This window comes from Struthio camelus, chromosome 2 (assembly GCF_040807025.1).
Source record: "Struthio camelus isolate bStrCam1 chromosome 2, bStrCam1.hap1, whole genome shotgun sequence".
Taxonomy (NCBI): domain Eukaryota; kingdom Metazoa; phylum Chordata; class Aves; order Struthioniformes; family Struthionidae; genus Struthio; species Struthio camelus.
The window spans coordinates 32755972-32772284 of NC_090943.1; the positions used below are offsets into that span (position 1 = coordinate 32755972).

The 16313-nt window shown below is 39.1% G+C and overlaps 1 protein-coding gene across 5 annotated transcripts in view; it reads right to left on the minus strand.

Annotated features, from left to right (window-relative positions):
• The window catches only part of ETV1 (ETS variant transcription factor 1), a 67054-nt gene that overhangs the window by 27410 nt on the left and 23331 nt on the right, over nucleotides 1–16313 (minus strand). For all 5 annotated transcript variants that reach the window (XM_009680824.2, XM_009680826.2, XM_009680825.2 and 2 more), the window contains 2 exons: nucleotides 5317–5446; nucleotides 3574–3762 (listed from right to left, as the gene is read on the minus strand). In XM_009680824.2, the coding sequence (XP_009679119.1) occupies nucleotides 3574–3762; nucleotides 5317–5446 (319 nt within the window). The remainder of the gene's footprint in view (nucleotides 1–3573; nucleotides 3763–5316; nucleotides 5447–16313) is intronic.

Sequence of the window (16313 nt, forward strand, 5' to 3'; positions counted from 1 at the left end):
CTTCTCTGCAACAGCAGAGGCAAGCAGGAAATGCATATGGTCTTCCAACACTTCAAACCAACTAGAAAGACAGACTTTACCCACCACAGTAACATGAAGAAGCCTTAGCTAGAGTTCTCTGTTCTTTCAGAAGTATTAATGACATATTGTTGGCATTCTAATTTAGTCTTACTTTATTCTTACTGCTACACAGTAACAATTCTGACCACCCTAACATACACACACATTTTGAACAAACAGTACTATCTATGGTAACATCTGGAATCATTCTAGAATAAGAGTCTCCGGGTCTCTTCTCCTGGAGATGACACCATGGGAGGTCTACCTGAGAAGCTTGCATTGCATTCCAGCTTCAATGGGAAGGAGATTTAATCACTCCAGAAAAAGGACAGGGTGCACATTTTGCTAAGAGACACAATGCATAAGAACTTCCATCCTGCCTTAATTTATTCCCTAGATCATTTCTGCGTGGAAGAAAAAGCCCGTATGAGTCACATAGCCACTCACTGCTCCAAAATGCTTTTCAAATGGCAGAGAAGTGTGAGAATTCAGCTTTAAATTAACTCAACATCAGCGCAGCAGAGCTCAAGGACCTACATGTGCTGCCCCATCCGTAAAACACACATATAGTCTGAACTAAAAGGTCTGAATGGAATCATCTACAGGTTCAGTAGCACGGGCAATACAAAAGTCCTGTTTTCCTAGCCTGCTCTGATGAACTGCACACGTTATAACAATGTCCTCTTGTCCTCTCTTGTGGAATATCACACTGGGGGGACCTATTACTTCAGCACTAATCCACAGCAGATGAAATGTTCTTAAAAACGAATTGCTTACTACCCCTATTATCATGTATCATGACCAAATAAGTTCTTCTCTCCTTAAAAATAATCGAAAAGAAAAAAACAAAACAAAACAGAAGCCTGTGCCTTCCTCTGGCAGTTTCTCACTGTCGTACTAAAAGTCAAGAACGAATCATTCTTCGGTTTCCCGCACTTTGCGGCTCAGCTGACTTTAGTCGATGCAAGCAAAAGCAGACATTCTCTTGAAGAGAACTGGGTGAGTGATGAAGAAAGCAGGGTTTTGACTGTACAGGCAATGTAACTCTTGAATATCATCTCGTATGTAGTACATGTTCCTGAAACAATTTTAACTCCACTAACTTCAATCAAAATACTGCTCTGAATTTAGTTTGACAAATATTTACTGTCATCACTTAATTACAAATATTGTGGGAGCTATAGGGATAGAAGTTATGAGAATGTAGTAGTGAAGACTGAAAATTAATTGTTTTACTGAAAATTAATTTTTAATGCTGCTGTAAGTATTCTGTTTTGCTGTGGAAAGAGTGCTGCCTTGTAACATTAGGTTTTGCAATTCCACCTACACCTGCAGAAAATAAACTTAGAAACTCAAATGTATTATGAAACAGTTAGGCTGACTGGCACTGCATTCATTTCCCTCTTTTCCTTTTTTCATTAGCCAAAAAAAGAAGCAGAAATTATCATTAAGAACTGTCAAGGAGTGAATCAGAAAATTGCAACTTGAAGTTAAAATAAGAAACAGGCTCACTCACAAAGCCTCAAAGGAAGTTAATAATACTTGTTGTACTGGAAGCTTTGTATGGAATCAAGCCATTTGTTTATACAAGTGGTTTTGATTCCTGTTGGTACTTGTTAGGAACACTTATCGTTCATATATTCATGCCTTGTATGAAGCTGTATGTGCTGTATGTTCTAGATGGTGATGCTATCTTATGCCACCAATGCACGTTCCAAAGAAATATGCTTTGAGTTACACAGTTATATATAAACTCACACAGGTAGGTCATTATTTGTTTAAATAACATTTTTTAAACACGCTCATTGTGAAATAATGTCTTCTCCAGCTAAACTAGGCCCTGAGCGGCATACCATCTTGTATATTAGGAGGATTTGAATTTCACAAAAATATGAAGTACACGTTTGCTTCAAACAATTGGAAGTCAGGAGAGTCAAAGTAAATAAATAAATGGAGAAAAATATCTCCCTTCTTTAGAAAAGGAAAGAGATGAGACTTTCGGCCTATTCTGAGTCAGCTATTTTTGAACTTCGCTAAAAGGTCGTACAACATGATGTTCTATCACAGAAGGGAACCATCAGAGTAAAATGCCCTAAAGAATATGCATATCCAAGTCACAGAAAGCGTGCCATGTCAAGAACCCATAAAGCTTGGGTAGAGCAAGCATTATAGGTATAGAAAAATAAACGGGTCAAGGGGCATACAAGCCTCTATAAATACTCAAATCAGGGCTGACATACAGCTTCAGTATTCTCTTTGCAGGTTGCTCTAAAAGAAATGTTTTTTTAATCTGAAAAATCCTATTATTGTTCTCTGCACAGAAGCCATTTACCTTTTGGAGATTTCAGTCTCCTGACTACTTGACTTCACTGTATATACAGAAACACATTTGTCCACCATCCTGTAATCAAAACCACACCCTGGCTTCACTGGTGGCCTGCATGGTTAGACCACAGTCCAAGGACGAGGAAAAGACTGTAACTATGGCAGCTGAAGGGGCCAATCCAGTGTTTCTGCACTGCCAGAAAGGCTTGTAAAGAACCTTGGGTGATATTTAAAACTATCTCAGCAGAGCACAAAACAGCAATATAAACCTTAGTAACCTCCTTCAGAAGTGATCTGCACAAATCCCTGGAGGTAATACCCCTTATTAGAGCAGAGGCATGCAAATCGCACTCCAGCAACTATGATTTTCTTTTAAGGTTCCTTTTGTTTTGCTAATGTTTCAGCACTAAGTCAAGTCTCTGAACATATATAGGTTTATATATAGCTGAACTGCAAAATGCTCAGAGCAACCACGCAGTGCAGCAAACAAAAACAGGCTCACGTAATAAAAGTTAGGATGATTAAAATTCTACACACAAGTGTTTGGTCTCAAAAATAAGAGAAATCCCACTCTGAGCACATGCATTGCAAAACTGAGCTAAGAAAGATGGTCAGTTGTCTGGGGCTCGCTAACATATCAAAACAAAACAGGGTGACTTAAGGACAGTTTAAGCTTCAATTCTAGTTTCTAGCTCTTGTGGGTTTTACTCAGACTAATGTTATTTAAGCATAGTTTATGTTGGCATCTTAATTTGTTTGAAATGCTTTAATTCAAAAGGGCTTGGAAAAACGATCCACCCTTCCAAAGAATATTCTGAAGCAGTAACACCATAACGTAACCACTTATCTCTTTGATAGGAAAATTTCTTAGCAAGAGGCCAGCCACTTACAGCCAGAACCATGCCTGCTGGTGACTTCATTACGTCACAGGGCTTACTAGCCTCAAGTGGATTACCCTCACAAGGGAGCAGAAGTAGGTCATTAAAACTCTGTCGTTGCCAATATGAACTCCTACTAGAGTCCACACACCTATTTCTGGCATTCTGAACCACTCTGTCTTTCACCTTAGACCTCTAAGTTCAAAGGGAATAGTTGAGGGCATGAACCAAGGGCTGCCCTACATCATAGTCAGCTTGCAGCCACAACAGACACCTTCTGTTTGGGTCCCTTGCATATTTTGTGTTTTACCTGTGGTCCATAGGGAAGCTGTTGTCTTGAATGGACTGGGATGGAGGGAGATGGGTAGGGAAAACCCGGTCAGGTTTAGGAGTCTGAGCTGAGTTTGGGGAGGCATGGTGCAGTGGTGACACAGGAGTGCTGGATGGCGTTGGTGGGTTGGAGGGCCTCATTCCCACTTGTGGCTTCTGATCATAGGCACTATCACAAACAGAAAAAAGGTCAAATTATTTTCTCTGCAGAAAGCATAGCATCTACATCCAGAGAAAAGAAGTATCACATTTATAAGCCTTTTATTATAGATACTTTATTAACCAATTTGGGCAGAGGAATTCTCTGCTTTACAGAGAACAGCACAGGAAAAAATCAAGTTAGAGGTCAAGTGGCTCAACACAGTATTTTCCTCTCCAGGGCCTAGAAATGTATTTTTTAAAGGATTCAGTCTTAAAGTAACATTCTAAAGAAGATATACAAAATACATAAAAGTAGAAACACCTGGACTAAAGTACAAAAGCAGTCTTGACGGTGCCTGTCAAATCTCTTTTTTAGAGCTTGCACAAGCCATAAAGTGAGACAGTAAAACAATGCAGCTAGAGGGAAAGGATCTGACCCAGAAAAACAATCCTGTTAGTTTAGCTGCCCAGACTATAATGTCGCAGCCTCTCCTAACAGGTTTTTTTTTTCTCTCAAAAATAAAGTTCTGGTCCTGCAAATACATAGACGCTATTTTCAAAGGTGCTCCAAATGAGGAAAGGACTTCAGTGTACTTTGATCATCCCTGTGTCTAAACAGGACAAACACAGACCTTAGGGCAGACAGTAAACAGGAACTTGCCTATTTTTTTTTTCAATCACATCTCCTAGCATCCATCAAATCCATTGCTGGTTGCACTTGATCTTTTGAAATCAAAATCACTCCTCTTTGACTAGGGAAACTGAGGGTCTTTTTTCATCCTTTCCCCCACCCAAGTTAAATGTAAATGCTGTAAGGATTACCAGGTTTGGTAGTACATTAATGAGAATAAAACCCCCTGCCTAGATAAGAGATTCCAAAATAGACTAAAATGTCCATAAGAAACCCTTCACTGTGGACACTAAAGAAAGAATGAGTGACACGTAAGTGTGAACTACAAGAACGTCAATAAAGAATGTAGTGGTAACAAGGTCCCCTGCCCCCCACCCCAGAAAAGAATTAAAGCTTTTATTATCTACCCTCATAATCAGAAGACAACTTGCTTTTGAAAATATAACAAAGATGCAAAGGCCTAATAAAATACTATTTTAAATTGTAATCATCCATGAACGCACACATATATCATCTGTAAGACCTGTCAAATACCTAATGTGTTGCTCAGATCTGCCAGTCTCTTGCCTGCTACACAGAGCTCTCTCTTAATGTGTATTGCATTTTAAAAGTACCTTCACACAACTCACAGAAAGCAAAACACTCCTTCCTTCTATTTCACACTTGCACCCTCGGTTTTTAAACTCTGCCTATCTCCCATGGAGGAGGAATGGAGAATATGCATTTTGATGAAAAACATTGCTTTAAAACGATTATGTAAGTGTTCGATACAACTGTAAACAACTCCATCAGTGTTCATCAGTTAAATGCATTATCTCATCAGTGTGTTATCTGCTGAAGAGGTAACTTTTATAAGATCCCTATTACAGTTTTATCACTCTTTAGTCAGTCCTCATTTAAATCAGCAGTTCTCACTGAAACCATGGCAATCAGACTCCTAGTTGGCTTTACCTGACATTGTACAGGCACTTTTCCCCATAACTGAACTTGAATGGTTGTTCTTGACTGCAAGCGGAGCCAAGTTCCGAACACGGGCTATGGGGTTCCTTCTTGATTTTCACAGGGAGACCATGAAAAGCCACTGGAAAGAGAAAGAGAATACAATTAAAAACCAAGTACAATGTTAACAATGAGCTTTCTCAAGTAAGCTAGACACTGCTAATTAAATACACGATTAATTAAACCATTGTAATACTAGAAACAATATAGGAAATAAACATTTCAAGTATTTCTTTGGGTGTCAGCGGAAAAAATAGACACCAGAGATCCTTTGCATTGGCTATTAGCACTTTTATTGTTTAATAGAATGATGGCCAGGATCCCATCTCATTAGCAGGAAAATAACAGCCCACTTATATTTGGCTTTACTACTGTAAATGTTGTCAGAGGCAAAATACTTCCCAGGCACCAAATGTTTCTAAGTAGTATTAGTGAGGTAGCTTTTAGCTGTAAATGCAATGGCAGTTCACTTCAAAGAGTGCCATACAAATGACTCCAAAATTAATTTCTCATATATCAGCCTCAAGTATTTGACTGGTAATCTTTTTGTCGCATAAAATACATGAAAATTTGCAGTCAAACTTATGAAACTGGAGAATTACATGCTCCTTTAGTTATAAGAAATGTCTCAAAAAATATACAAGAAATGCCTTCAATAATTTTTCTCATATCTACACATGATAAAATTGTGGCCTCATTGAAGTCAACAATAAGTGTGATGCAGACACAAATGGAGAAAGGATTTTCAGCCATACTTTCTTTAATGGCAAAAAGAACAGAGTGTGACAGAAACACAGCATTAATTAGAAGCACAAGTTGGTCTGGATTCGGAAGAAGGCCAAAGGTAAAGGTAAGGTTAACCAGCATATTAGTTAAAGCCAGACAACTTTTCCCAATGTCACAGTCAGCCTTAACCAAAACTAAAGCAGAAGAAAATTCAAAGCAGTCTTAATTCCTTCACCTGATCTAGACAAATCTAGAATGAGTGATAAAAAGGACAAAGGACTAACACATAGGTATTTAACTTAATAGTCTGAAGACACATCCTTCAAGTTTTAAATAAAATGAGGCTATAAATCTATTTTAGGGTGCTGAGAAGCCTACAGTTTGGGGATTAACTCTTATGACTGAGATTTGGTGTTGTTACCAAAACACCACAGTCAGGCTGCAGCCTGACGCTGACACTTGTGCCTCTACAGAAATCCACATATGCGTAGCAGTCCCTGTTAGAGGACCTCAGTGCAAAATTAGGCCATTATTATACACCATTAAGTAGTATCTTGTCCCTTCCCTTGCTCATGAGCTTAGGAGAGAATTTACTACACTCTGTAAATGTTCTGATGCTAACATAACGTGCACGCGTGATGCATGGCGTGGGGAGGGGAAAGTAAATAAAACATTCTTAAAAAATGAGCAATAGAACCAATAAACTCCGATCTATTTGAGACCTATCCTGATTCTGGACTCCCACTACAGGTTTTCCCATAGTTGGACCCCGCATAGAGAACTCTTTCACATATGGGTCCTCTGGTAGCCTACTATATGACGGCTTATACTAAAGCTCTTGAGACATCTGCAATTTATCTCTACATTATTTTGCCACCTATTTTCACAAAACACAAACGACTTGTCTCTAAGACTGTTATCCAGTCATTATATTTGGTGGGTAATAGTCGATTACCTGAAAAGATTATGATGGGGGGGAAAAGCAGACAGTAAGACAGGCACCCGTCCTCACGCGCAGTAACTTAAGCTCAGATGAAAAGTGGTGAACATCAAAACACGAGAACTCTTTCTGAATAAAACTGTTTGAACTTGCACTAAAATAAAAGACTATACGGACCTCTTGAGCAAGAGTTGTCAAATTTAATAATGAGGCAAAATGCAGTCCACACTTAGTCTTACACTAAATTGCAAAGCAGGTTGACATCTAGTAGTTGGGGGGGGGGGGGGGGGGGAGGGCGGGGAGGGAGGAGCTGCTAGTGAACTTTAAGTGCTGACTCTCTTCCTGTGCCTTGGTCAGATAATGCATGTTTAACTTGTACGATAGGCCCTGCATCTCCATAGCTGTGGCTCCGACGCAAAGGCAAGCAATCTCTTTGACTCGAATCAGAGAATTAAACCACAACAGTAACAAGGCTCTTTTTTAAAGCCAATATCACATATTTGCACAAAGGCCACACACTGCTCTATTTTTTTTTATTTTTATTTTTTTTAAAACTTTGCTACTTCCTCAGAGTTAATCTGTTATGAAAAATTACTTCCCTTATTTATTTTTAAATAACGGGAGTACAGAGACTCCCACACCACAGCCCTGCGCGGAGAACTGGCTGGGTATTTCATCACAGCGCTGAGAGCCTGAACGTCTGCTAACAGGCAGTTTTCCAGCTCACTGGCACAGGCACAAGTGAAAGCAGCACATTCATTTTGTGCAATTTGCTTTACCTTCCCACATGGAGTTGGTGCATGTAAAAGGCTGTTAAGTACTAAATTATTCCTTATCAAATCACCATCATCTGGAGTCATGATCAACACTAATTAAATTACTTTCACTGAGCACGGCTCCAGCCTGCTGCCTCGGCTGCGAGGTACATTTTATTTTGCTTACTGTACAGTCCTAGCTAGGTACAGGGCACAGTGCTAGAAGGCATCTGTGCTGTAGTTTTAATTAAAGTTTACCTCACTTTCCTCCCAGCTTTATAAGCTAGGGTAAAGTGTATCAAATCAAGTAGGTTAACGCCTTCATTTCATTTAGGGAAACCATTACAGTCCAAAGTGATTTTATATTAGATCTTTATCTTAACTATGGCCAGAACAGATAATGTAGCTGTAAAATTTAAAGCCTTCCTCAGGCAGTCCCTTGACACAGTCACCACGCAAAGCTTTATCTGTAACTTCTTAAATGTACACTTTTAGAGGAAGAAAGGAAAAAAGACATCCTTAGAAAAAACACTTTTCACGTTTTGGTTTGGTTTGTTGCTTTTCTTGGGGGGGGGGGGGAGGGGGGGGTGGCGGTGTCCTTGAAGGCTATTTGACCTTTCAAATCACATCTTACATGTGGCAGAAAATGACAGTTATTTCAAGAGTAAAATTTCAAAACCATTCAAAACAGTTCCTCGTATCATCACTGCCATCTCCACCCATCACTGTTCATTTTAGTGTGACATTCATTTTAGTACACCTATTAAAACAGGCTTTAAAATACAGTTTTACTAAGCTGAATTTTATATTATGCTTTTAATCAGTTTTTTTTTTTTTTTTTAAAGAGAGTAAGGTTGCTTATTTATATAATCTAATTTTAGTGCAGCATCCCAAGTTACTAGCACATCCAATTTAAAAAAAAAAAAAAGAGAAGATAACATTTAAAACAACCAACTCCTCATCACTTCTTTTTTCCTGCTGGCAAATTCATTTTACTTAACCCCAGAATAAAGTCTCAACCCTATTAAAGTAACAGGCACTTTGCCTTAATAATGATCTTATTAAGAAGTGACCAAGGGCCAAGATTTCATCCCAAGTGATTACTTACAGATAACTACCTCCAAACTTGAAAGGCAAACAATCTTACAACCTGCACTGAGATGGATGTCTTCGATACCTCATCTCAACGACTGGGGAAAGTACGGCTTATCGGCATCAGAACCTGCTCATTTTCAGACCCTGCCTGCAGCTCCTTTGAAGCCAACATGCAGCCATAAGGCAAGCCAAAGGCTTGTTCCCATCTGAGGCAAACTGATTAAGTTACAATATATTGCTGTATGCATACTATCTGCGTATAGATCTGTGTATCCGTATCTGCAGAAAGAGAGGGCCTGCATGTTACACACAGTGTGATCTCGTGTACACCTATGCTAGCATTCTGTATTGTTGAAGTGTTTTTAAGGACACAGATTCTACAAAACAGTAATTTTGACAGGTAGTAAACTCATACAGAACATGCATAAATATAGGCAGAAGCTGACTACACCTAGCTTTGAAATGCTACTCTCCTTTGGTTGTTACCTGTCAGCAGTCTAATTCCTAAACATTTTACTCATGATAACTCTTAGCTTAAGACCCAAATGAATAACAATTGTTTTAAAAAAAATCTTAAATTAAAGAAAGAACTGATTTGTCTTAGAAGAGACTAATTTGTATAGTATGTTTACCATCTCTGCACAGATAGAAATGAACCTCTTCTTTTGAGGAAGCCTCAGAAAGACACTACATAAAATATAAAAGCAACAGTTTCACATACTTTTCAATTCAAGACATGATCACTCAAGATGAAGAAATGAGAGCTTTCACATGATATTGCAAGTCATTTCTACTTCAAGCAAAAAGTTATTTTAAAATTTTCAAACTTCAGATTCCTGTTCAGTACACAAAGTAAAATTTGTTCTTATTTTCTGAAGAAGTGATTTAAATATATTTTTAAAAGCCATGAAATATTACTAGTAATTCAGTAATGTGGGCTAATGGCTGCCTCCACCACCCAAAAGAAAGCAGGATGTCTTGTTATTGACACTTGTAGGGAATGAGCATTTACTCTGTGGTATAAAATGAACTGACAGTAGCAACCTTGCTTGTGTTACTGAACTCAAATGACTTTAAGTAATATTGTATTTGTGTATACTAAGTTCGAGGACTTTGTGCAACTGCAGAGAGAAGGAAGTAACAGGGAAGCCAGGGTAAGCCTTGCCCTCTACATTTCTGCTGAATGTTTCTGACTTGCTTTTCACATTCATACCCACAAATCACCCTCTAAACCTGATTTTGTAAATAAACTCTTTCATTTTTACAACCAATTACAACAAAACTGTTAATATGTGATATAAGTTTATAGAGATTTCTTGAACACCTTTGAATAGAGAGGACTTGATTTTTGATAGAAGAAGAAAAGATAGAAGATGAAAAACAAATCTAAGTTAACACATCTTATATCTCCAGATGCTAGTGATTGAGATGACCTGAGTTAGCATTCAGGAAAATTTCAAAAGCAAAAAGAGAAGCCCCCTGTACTGATAAAGCCAATATTCTCACACTTTAAATTTATCTTGCAATACAGACAGAAATGCAGCAGGCACTTCAGATACATCAGTGTCTCTCAAAGATTCTTTTCCAGTACATTTACCTCCGCCAAGCCCTCCCCTTCCCCCAACGCACAAAAATCCATTACTAAAGGGTCTAATCTCAGCTATCAGCACAGAGTGCCTTTTATGGAGCCATTAAACCATTTCTCTTGTTTACAGTGCCTGAAGAAAGATGTGAATTATGTCGGTGACAAAACAGGCGATAACATTTCTAAACTGCTATCAAAATGCAAAACGAAATACACTTAAGGACAGGGACCTTAATTCATGTTTTTGCAATTTTCCTCGCTCACTATAAGTGAACAGCATTCACCTGATGATTCAGAGCAATTATTTATGCTGTAAGTACAACAGGTAGGCATTTCGGTCCAAAAAAAAAAAATTTATATATATATATATATACACACACACACACATATATATATATATATATATATATGAGTTACAGTTTATTCAATGGTTCATTCAGGAGGGCAAAATGCTGGAGGAGGGCAAATTACTTCTCAGCTGCTAGCAGTGACCTAGGTGCTCCTCTCAGCAGATTTAAAAAAAAAAAAAAATCCAAACACAACGTAGTGGGTTCATACCATGCCTGCAATGCTCTAATTCTGCAACAGTTACTTACCATTTAAATCTACAGCTTCTAAATGCCGTACTGGTATTTGTCCTTCCAATGCAACAAGTCACAAAACTGAACACTTTTTTATGACCTTCCAGGTGGGAATGTCAGTCTTACATAGCTGTTTTTGAAATGGTTCTAATAATATCTATTTAACTTATGGAACAATAGCCTTCTGCATTCTGGAGATTATTTATTGATTATTTATTTCTAGATCATTTTGATTTGAGCTACAGGTCTTCGCAGATAGTTACCTGCATGCTGAATTTCAACATTTAATAGGCATCTGACATGCCACAGCAGTGTGCTTTCCATGTCATTCCACTAAACATTAACTCAGGCATTTTACAGGTAATCTTTGGGCTGCATAGGAGGAATTAATTGAAGCAGTTGAAGCAAGTACTGCACCCAGACGACCATTCCTGCCTACTCTGGAGGTTACTGTGGCTACAGCAGCTGAATGGATCATACAGCCTAGTGTACCAACATAAATTTTCCTTTTTGGAAAAATGACAGCTCAGCAATAAGCATGTCTCATAGAGAGTGGAAAAGAGGCGGAAGGAGGAAAAGACAGAGTAAAAAGGGTGGCATCTGAGTCCTCCAGCTAAACTGTTCCCATTGCTTTTAAATCTAAGCCTACACATACAGACCACTGCAACAGCTGCAAGAATGGATGATTGAGGCAAGTTTCCACCTCGTGCAATCTCTTGGCTAGATGATGGCAAAAAACACTCTCGTTTCTGAACACTGAAACAGCTGCAGAGATGAGCAAGACTTGAAGACTGTGGATCGCTTTAAAAAGTGGCCGAACAGATTAAATCTATACAGACGCTACCAAGTTCTCCAACCATTTGATCTATCAAAGTCACCTCTATCAGATCTTAGCTGGGCTCCAGTCAAATAGATTTCATTTAGGTCCTACTCCTTGTCAGATATTAGAAGAAGACGGTTACAAATTGGATATCTGACACACACGTGTATCATCACTGTGGTTTCAGACACTCTCCTGGCAGTTTATGTAAAAACTGAACACGGACAAAGCACCTGAGCTTTCGGGATTTCACAAGTGAAAGTCACTAGAAAAGAGGAAAAGATATCCTGAAGCAAACTTGTTAAATTTTTTTTGAGAGAGGGGGAAAAAAAAAAAAGAGAGGCATGCTATTGATATGATATTATTGTCTAACCTATGGAAAACCAGAACTCAAAGAGAAAGAATTTGTCCCTAGAGACAACTGGCCTCCACCTAGTCCCACTGAGTGGTGACTATTCACCAGAATCAGTGTCTGTGTGTGTACACACATGCATACACATGCACAGAGTCAAATGGAAGTAAATATACTGAAGATGTGAGCATGCATGATACATTGCATATGGTCAAAATACGTTTAATAATAAACAGCAACAAGTTTCTTCCTTTTTAAATATATATTTGAAACTTAGGAGAAAATGGGGAAGAAGCATGCAGAGAAGAACAGGAAATAAACATGTAAAATTGCCTTCAACTAAAATTCTACTTCTTTTCATATGTGGTGGCCTGGTTTTAAGTCCTGGGAAGGAAACTGAGGATCGCCAGTATCACTGCCACCTTTCGTCTCGGTGCTCTTTCCCAGAAAGTGAAACCTCATGATTGGGCAGTACTTGGCAGACCTATTAAATATGATTCCATCAATTCAGTCTTTGCCTTGGCTTCAGATCAGATCCTTCCAGCCCCTACCAGCTCAACAGATAGAAACAGCATGGGACCTCATTTTTTGGAAGCTTGTTCTGAACGATGAGCCCAAGCACTAGCTTTCAAAGCCAACTGGCAAGAATAGAATACGTGGGCAAATGGATCTATTTGAGAACCTTGTTTAACAAAAGGAAAATACCAGCTTGGAAGTAATCTGTCACCTTTACTGGAAAATATGCAACTACAAATTCACTTTAATAACAGTTAAAACTCACTCTGCAAAACGAAGCAAATCACTTATTTTCCTTTCCAGTCTAAAGCATACAGTACTGTGCATGTCAATTAACAGTTTGCTTGAACACTGCATTTCATTGCAAGAATGCAATAGCATAGTTTTAAAATCCTGGGGGGGAGGGGGAGGGCGGGGGAAGAGGTGAAGAAGAAAAAAAGACAATCCATAACTGTGGGATTTGGCCCTGACAGTCTACACGAACTGCATGCTCTCTCATGAAGAAGAGAAGAAAAAGATACGTATTATAAATTTGATTTAGGAAAGAGTAGTAAGTAGATAAAGATGAACTGCCCTGAAAACTGGAATTCTTTCTTAGTTACTACTGTAGAACTTCAAGATGAAAAGTAACAGCACATTTTCCTACAACTGATATTGGGAAATTCCCCTTAACATCTGCAGTAATGCACGTATTTTCATAAACAACGTTTGTTAAAATAACTTTCACTTACTTTGGAATAGGATTTTTTTTTAAAGCAAACTGCAAAGCACTACAGATTAGAGACTAAAAGACAAAAAAACAAGTATTAATGAAAATCAATTTAAATTAATTGCTTATCTCTAGGTCTACATCTCCACCATTATTATTCCCTGTCTTTACTATGATCTGGTATTAACACAAAGCCTTTGAGAATAATACATGCAAGACCAAAAAGAAGGTTGAATTGAGAACAGAGATGGGTTCACAGTACCTGGCGTGTATCAAAGCTGCAGCAAGTCTGTTACAGAAAAAGGATACATCACCATCCATACAGCAGGATTATATTAGGGCTTTTGTACATGGGGAAAAAGTGACCAGCAACATTATAATTGTACTGTAGACTTTAAGAGCCACTTCCTACAGGAGAGCTTTTTTGACTCCTAAAAATGGCACTCCTGTCTCATTTCAGTAAAGAAATTATTCTAGACATTTCTTTAGAAGTGGGAAAAAAAAAGTCACTTTAACTGAAATGTTTTTTTCCTAATGCTTGCATGCTTGGAGGACTTCGAGCCACAGCAGACACAGTCTACTCCAGAGGTGGCAGGTTTCTTGGCCAGGGTGGAGGAGGGGGACACAACATTGTACCCAAATGGCTTAATAATTGGTTTAATTCTATAAATGCCCATTTCTTGTGCAAGGCACCCCTCATTTGCTTGTCTGTGCAGCTGCAGTTTCAGAAATATTCAAAGTTGCTAGGGGTACAACTACAGCCCTCCGAGGCTGGGACTGCTGGAGGCACAACGGAGAAGGCAGCGATTACGAGCCACTTGGCTCTTCATGTAGAGGGACCCTGGCAGTTGACAATCAAAGTTACAAGTAAGTTTGCATATCAAAAAATAACAAAGCCTGCCCAAAAGAATAAGCCAGCTGGCTACAGAAAGGGGCGGGGGGGAAGCTTTCAGTAAATATTAATAAAAGTTAACCTACTCTCCAAATCCCAAAGACAGAGCAAATACAAGGCAAACTTCTCAAAAGGCTGCTAGCAAACACTTCATTAGGACGTGTATCTGTCATTTGGCCTAAACTGACACTGTATTTGGCCAGCTGCTAACGGGCTGAACCGCCTCCTGGTATTAGAAGATTGTCACTCCCTTCTACCCCCAAAGCAAGTGACTGATTTGACCTGATTTTGGTTCGCTGACCCCTCTCATCCTCCACCCCCAAAAGATTTCTAGTTGAAAGTTGTCTCAAGCATATTTTATTCAGTGGGAGTTACAGTTACTGACACAGTTTCTTAGCCTCTGAAAGCAGCAATCTCCCAGAAATGCTTTCACAGGCACTATTTTGTACTGATTTATGTCCCTTTCATGCAGTGCTAGCCTTCCTTCCAGACATTTACCTGCCGGAGTTTATGGGACTGGCAATTGCAGGCAGCGAAGAGAAAGCCCCAGGCAGGCGGAGATGCCCTCCTCTCCTCGGGCACAATGAACTGCCTCAGAGCCAGCACCTCGAGGGCAAAAGTTAACTTGTTGATAAACACCACAGACACCGGATAACCATGAGAATAATACGAGGAAATTTGCAGAACACTGGTGGGAGGGAGAAACGGAGGATTAAGCTAGTAGGATCAAACTCGCTGGCTTTGATGTTTGAGGAGAGAAGGTGAGGCAGGAGGAAGAGTTCCCTCCTGTCCCCTGCCCCCAAAACAAACGAGGCTCACAGCTCCCTGGAGGAGGAAGCAGCAACCTAATAAAAATTAAACCAGATGCTTTCTGCAGCAATTGATCTAAAACCCATGGATAATGTAAGATGATTGGGGTGTGTGGGGGGGGGAATCTGAAGAAATTTTAACCCTTCTAGACTGGATCTGCAACCTCAAGGACCCCCTGGAGAAATAGAGTGGCTCTTCATTTGCATTAACTCTTAGTGTGAAAATTCTGCCAGCAGATCAGGGTCATTTGTTCCCACAGTTACAACGTCTGTGGCTCCAGAGGCGCCCAGGCAGGAGGTAAAGGGAGGCGAAATCTGTCTTGAGGACTCATGCTAAAGAGGAAGAAGGTCCTGATGTAAGACCAAGCCTGGGAGGGAACCTAAACTGTATTCCTACCTAGGAATTATCAGCGCAGTTAAACGCAAGGAGAAAAAGCACTGGACACTAAATCAGGGTCTGTGTGCTTTTCTGAGGAGAAGATTTCCATTTGCAGCGATTTTGAAAATTTAATTTAAATTGTAAGATGTAATGGCTAAGTGCAAATATCCAAGTGCGATAACACCCCAGCGTTTTATACAAACACACACATTCCCCCTCCCTTGGAGGGGGGGGGGGGAAAGCTTTTATGGACACAGAATCATGAAGAAAACTGTGGCAAACCTAACAAATGTTTTTACTAGAAATAACAATAAGTTTTAAAATAAACTATTTAATTTGTTTTGGTGTTTATTACTTCAAAGGTATCCTCAACTTCATATTTAGGCAAGGACGTTCACAACCGAGGGGGGAAAAAAGTCAGTTTTTAGCAGAAACTAATTCTATCTCTAGTTTCCTCATTTACAGGAAGCTTTCAAGTCACAATCTAGTTAAAATTTTTTTTTCCTTCTCTTATATATTCATACAAAGAGCTAATAGCTAGTTATACATGATAAGGCAGCTGATCTTGTACTTGCAGCTAGACAAAAAGTTTTAAAAAAAAAAAAAAAAGGATTTAACCTCTGGTTCTTCCAATTGTCATTTATAACACAAACAACTTCCGTTTTCAAAAGGTTGCTTCTACTTTGAAGCATCTCAGTCTTAGGAGCCTACCCTCAGAGATCCATAACCAGCATGTCAGTTAACTTCCCTGCAAAATAGGAATATCCTCATAATAAAAGAGCATCATAAT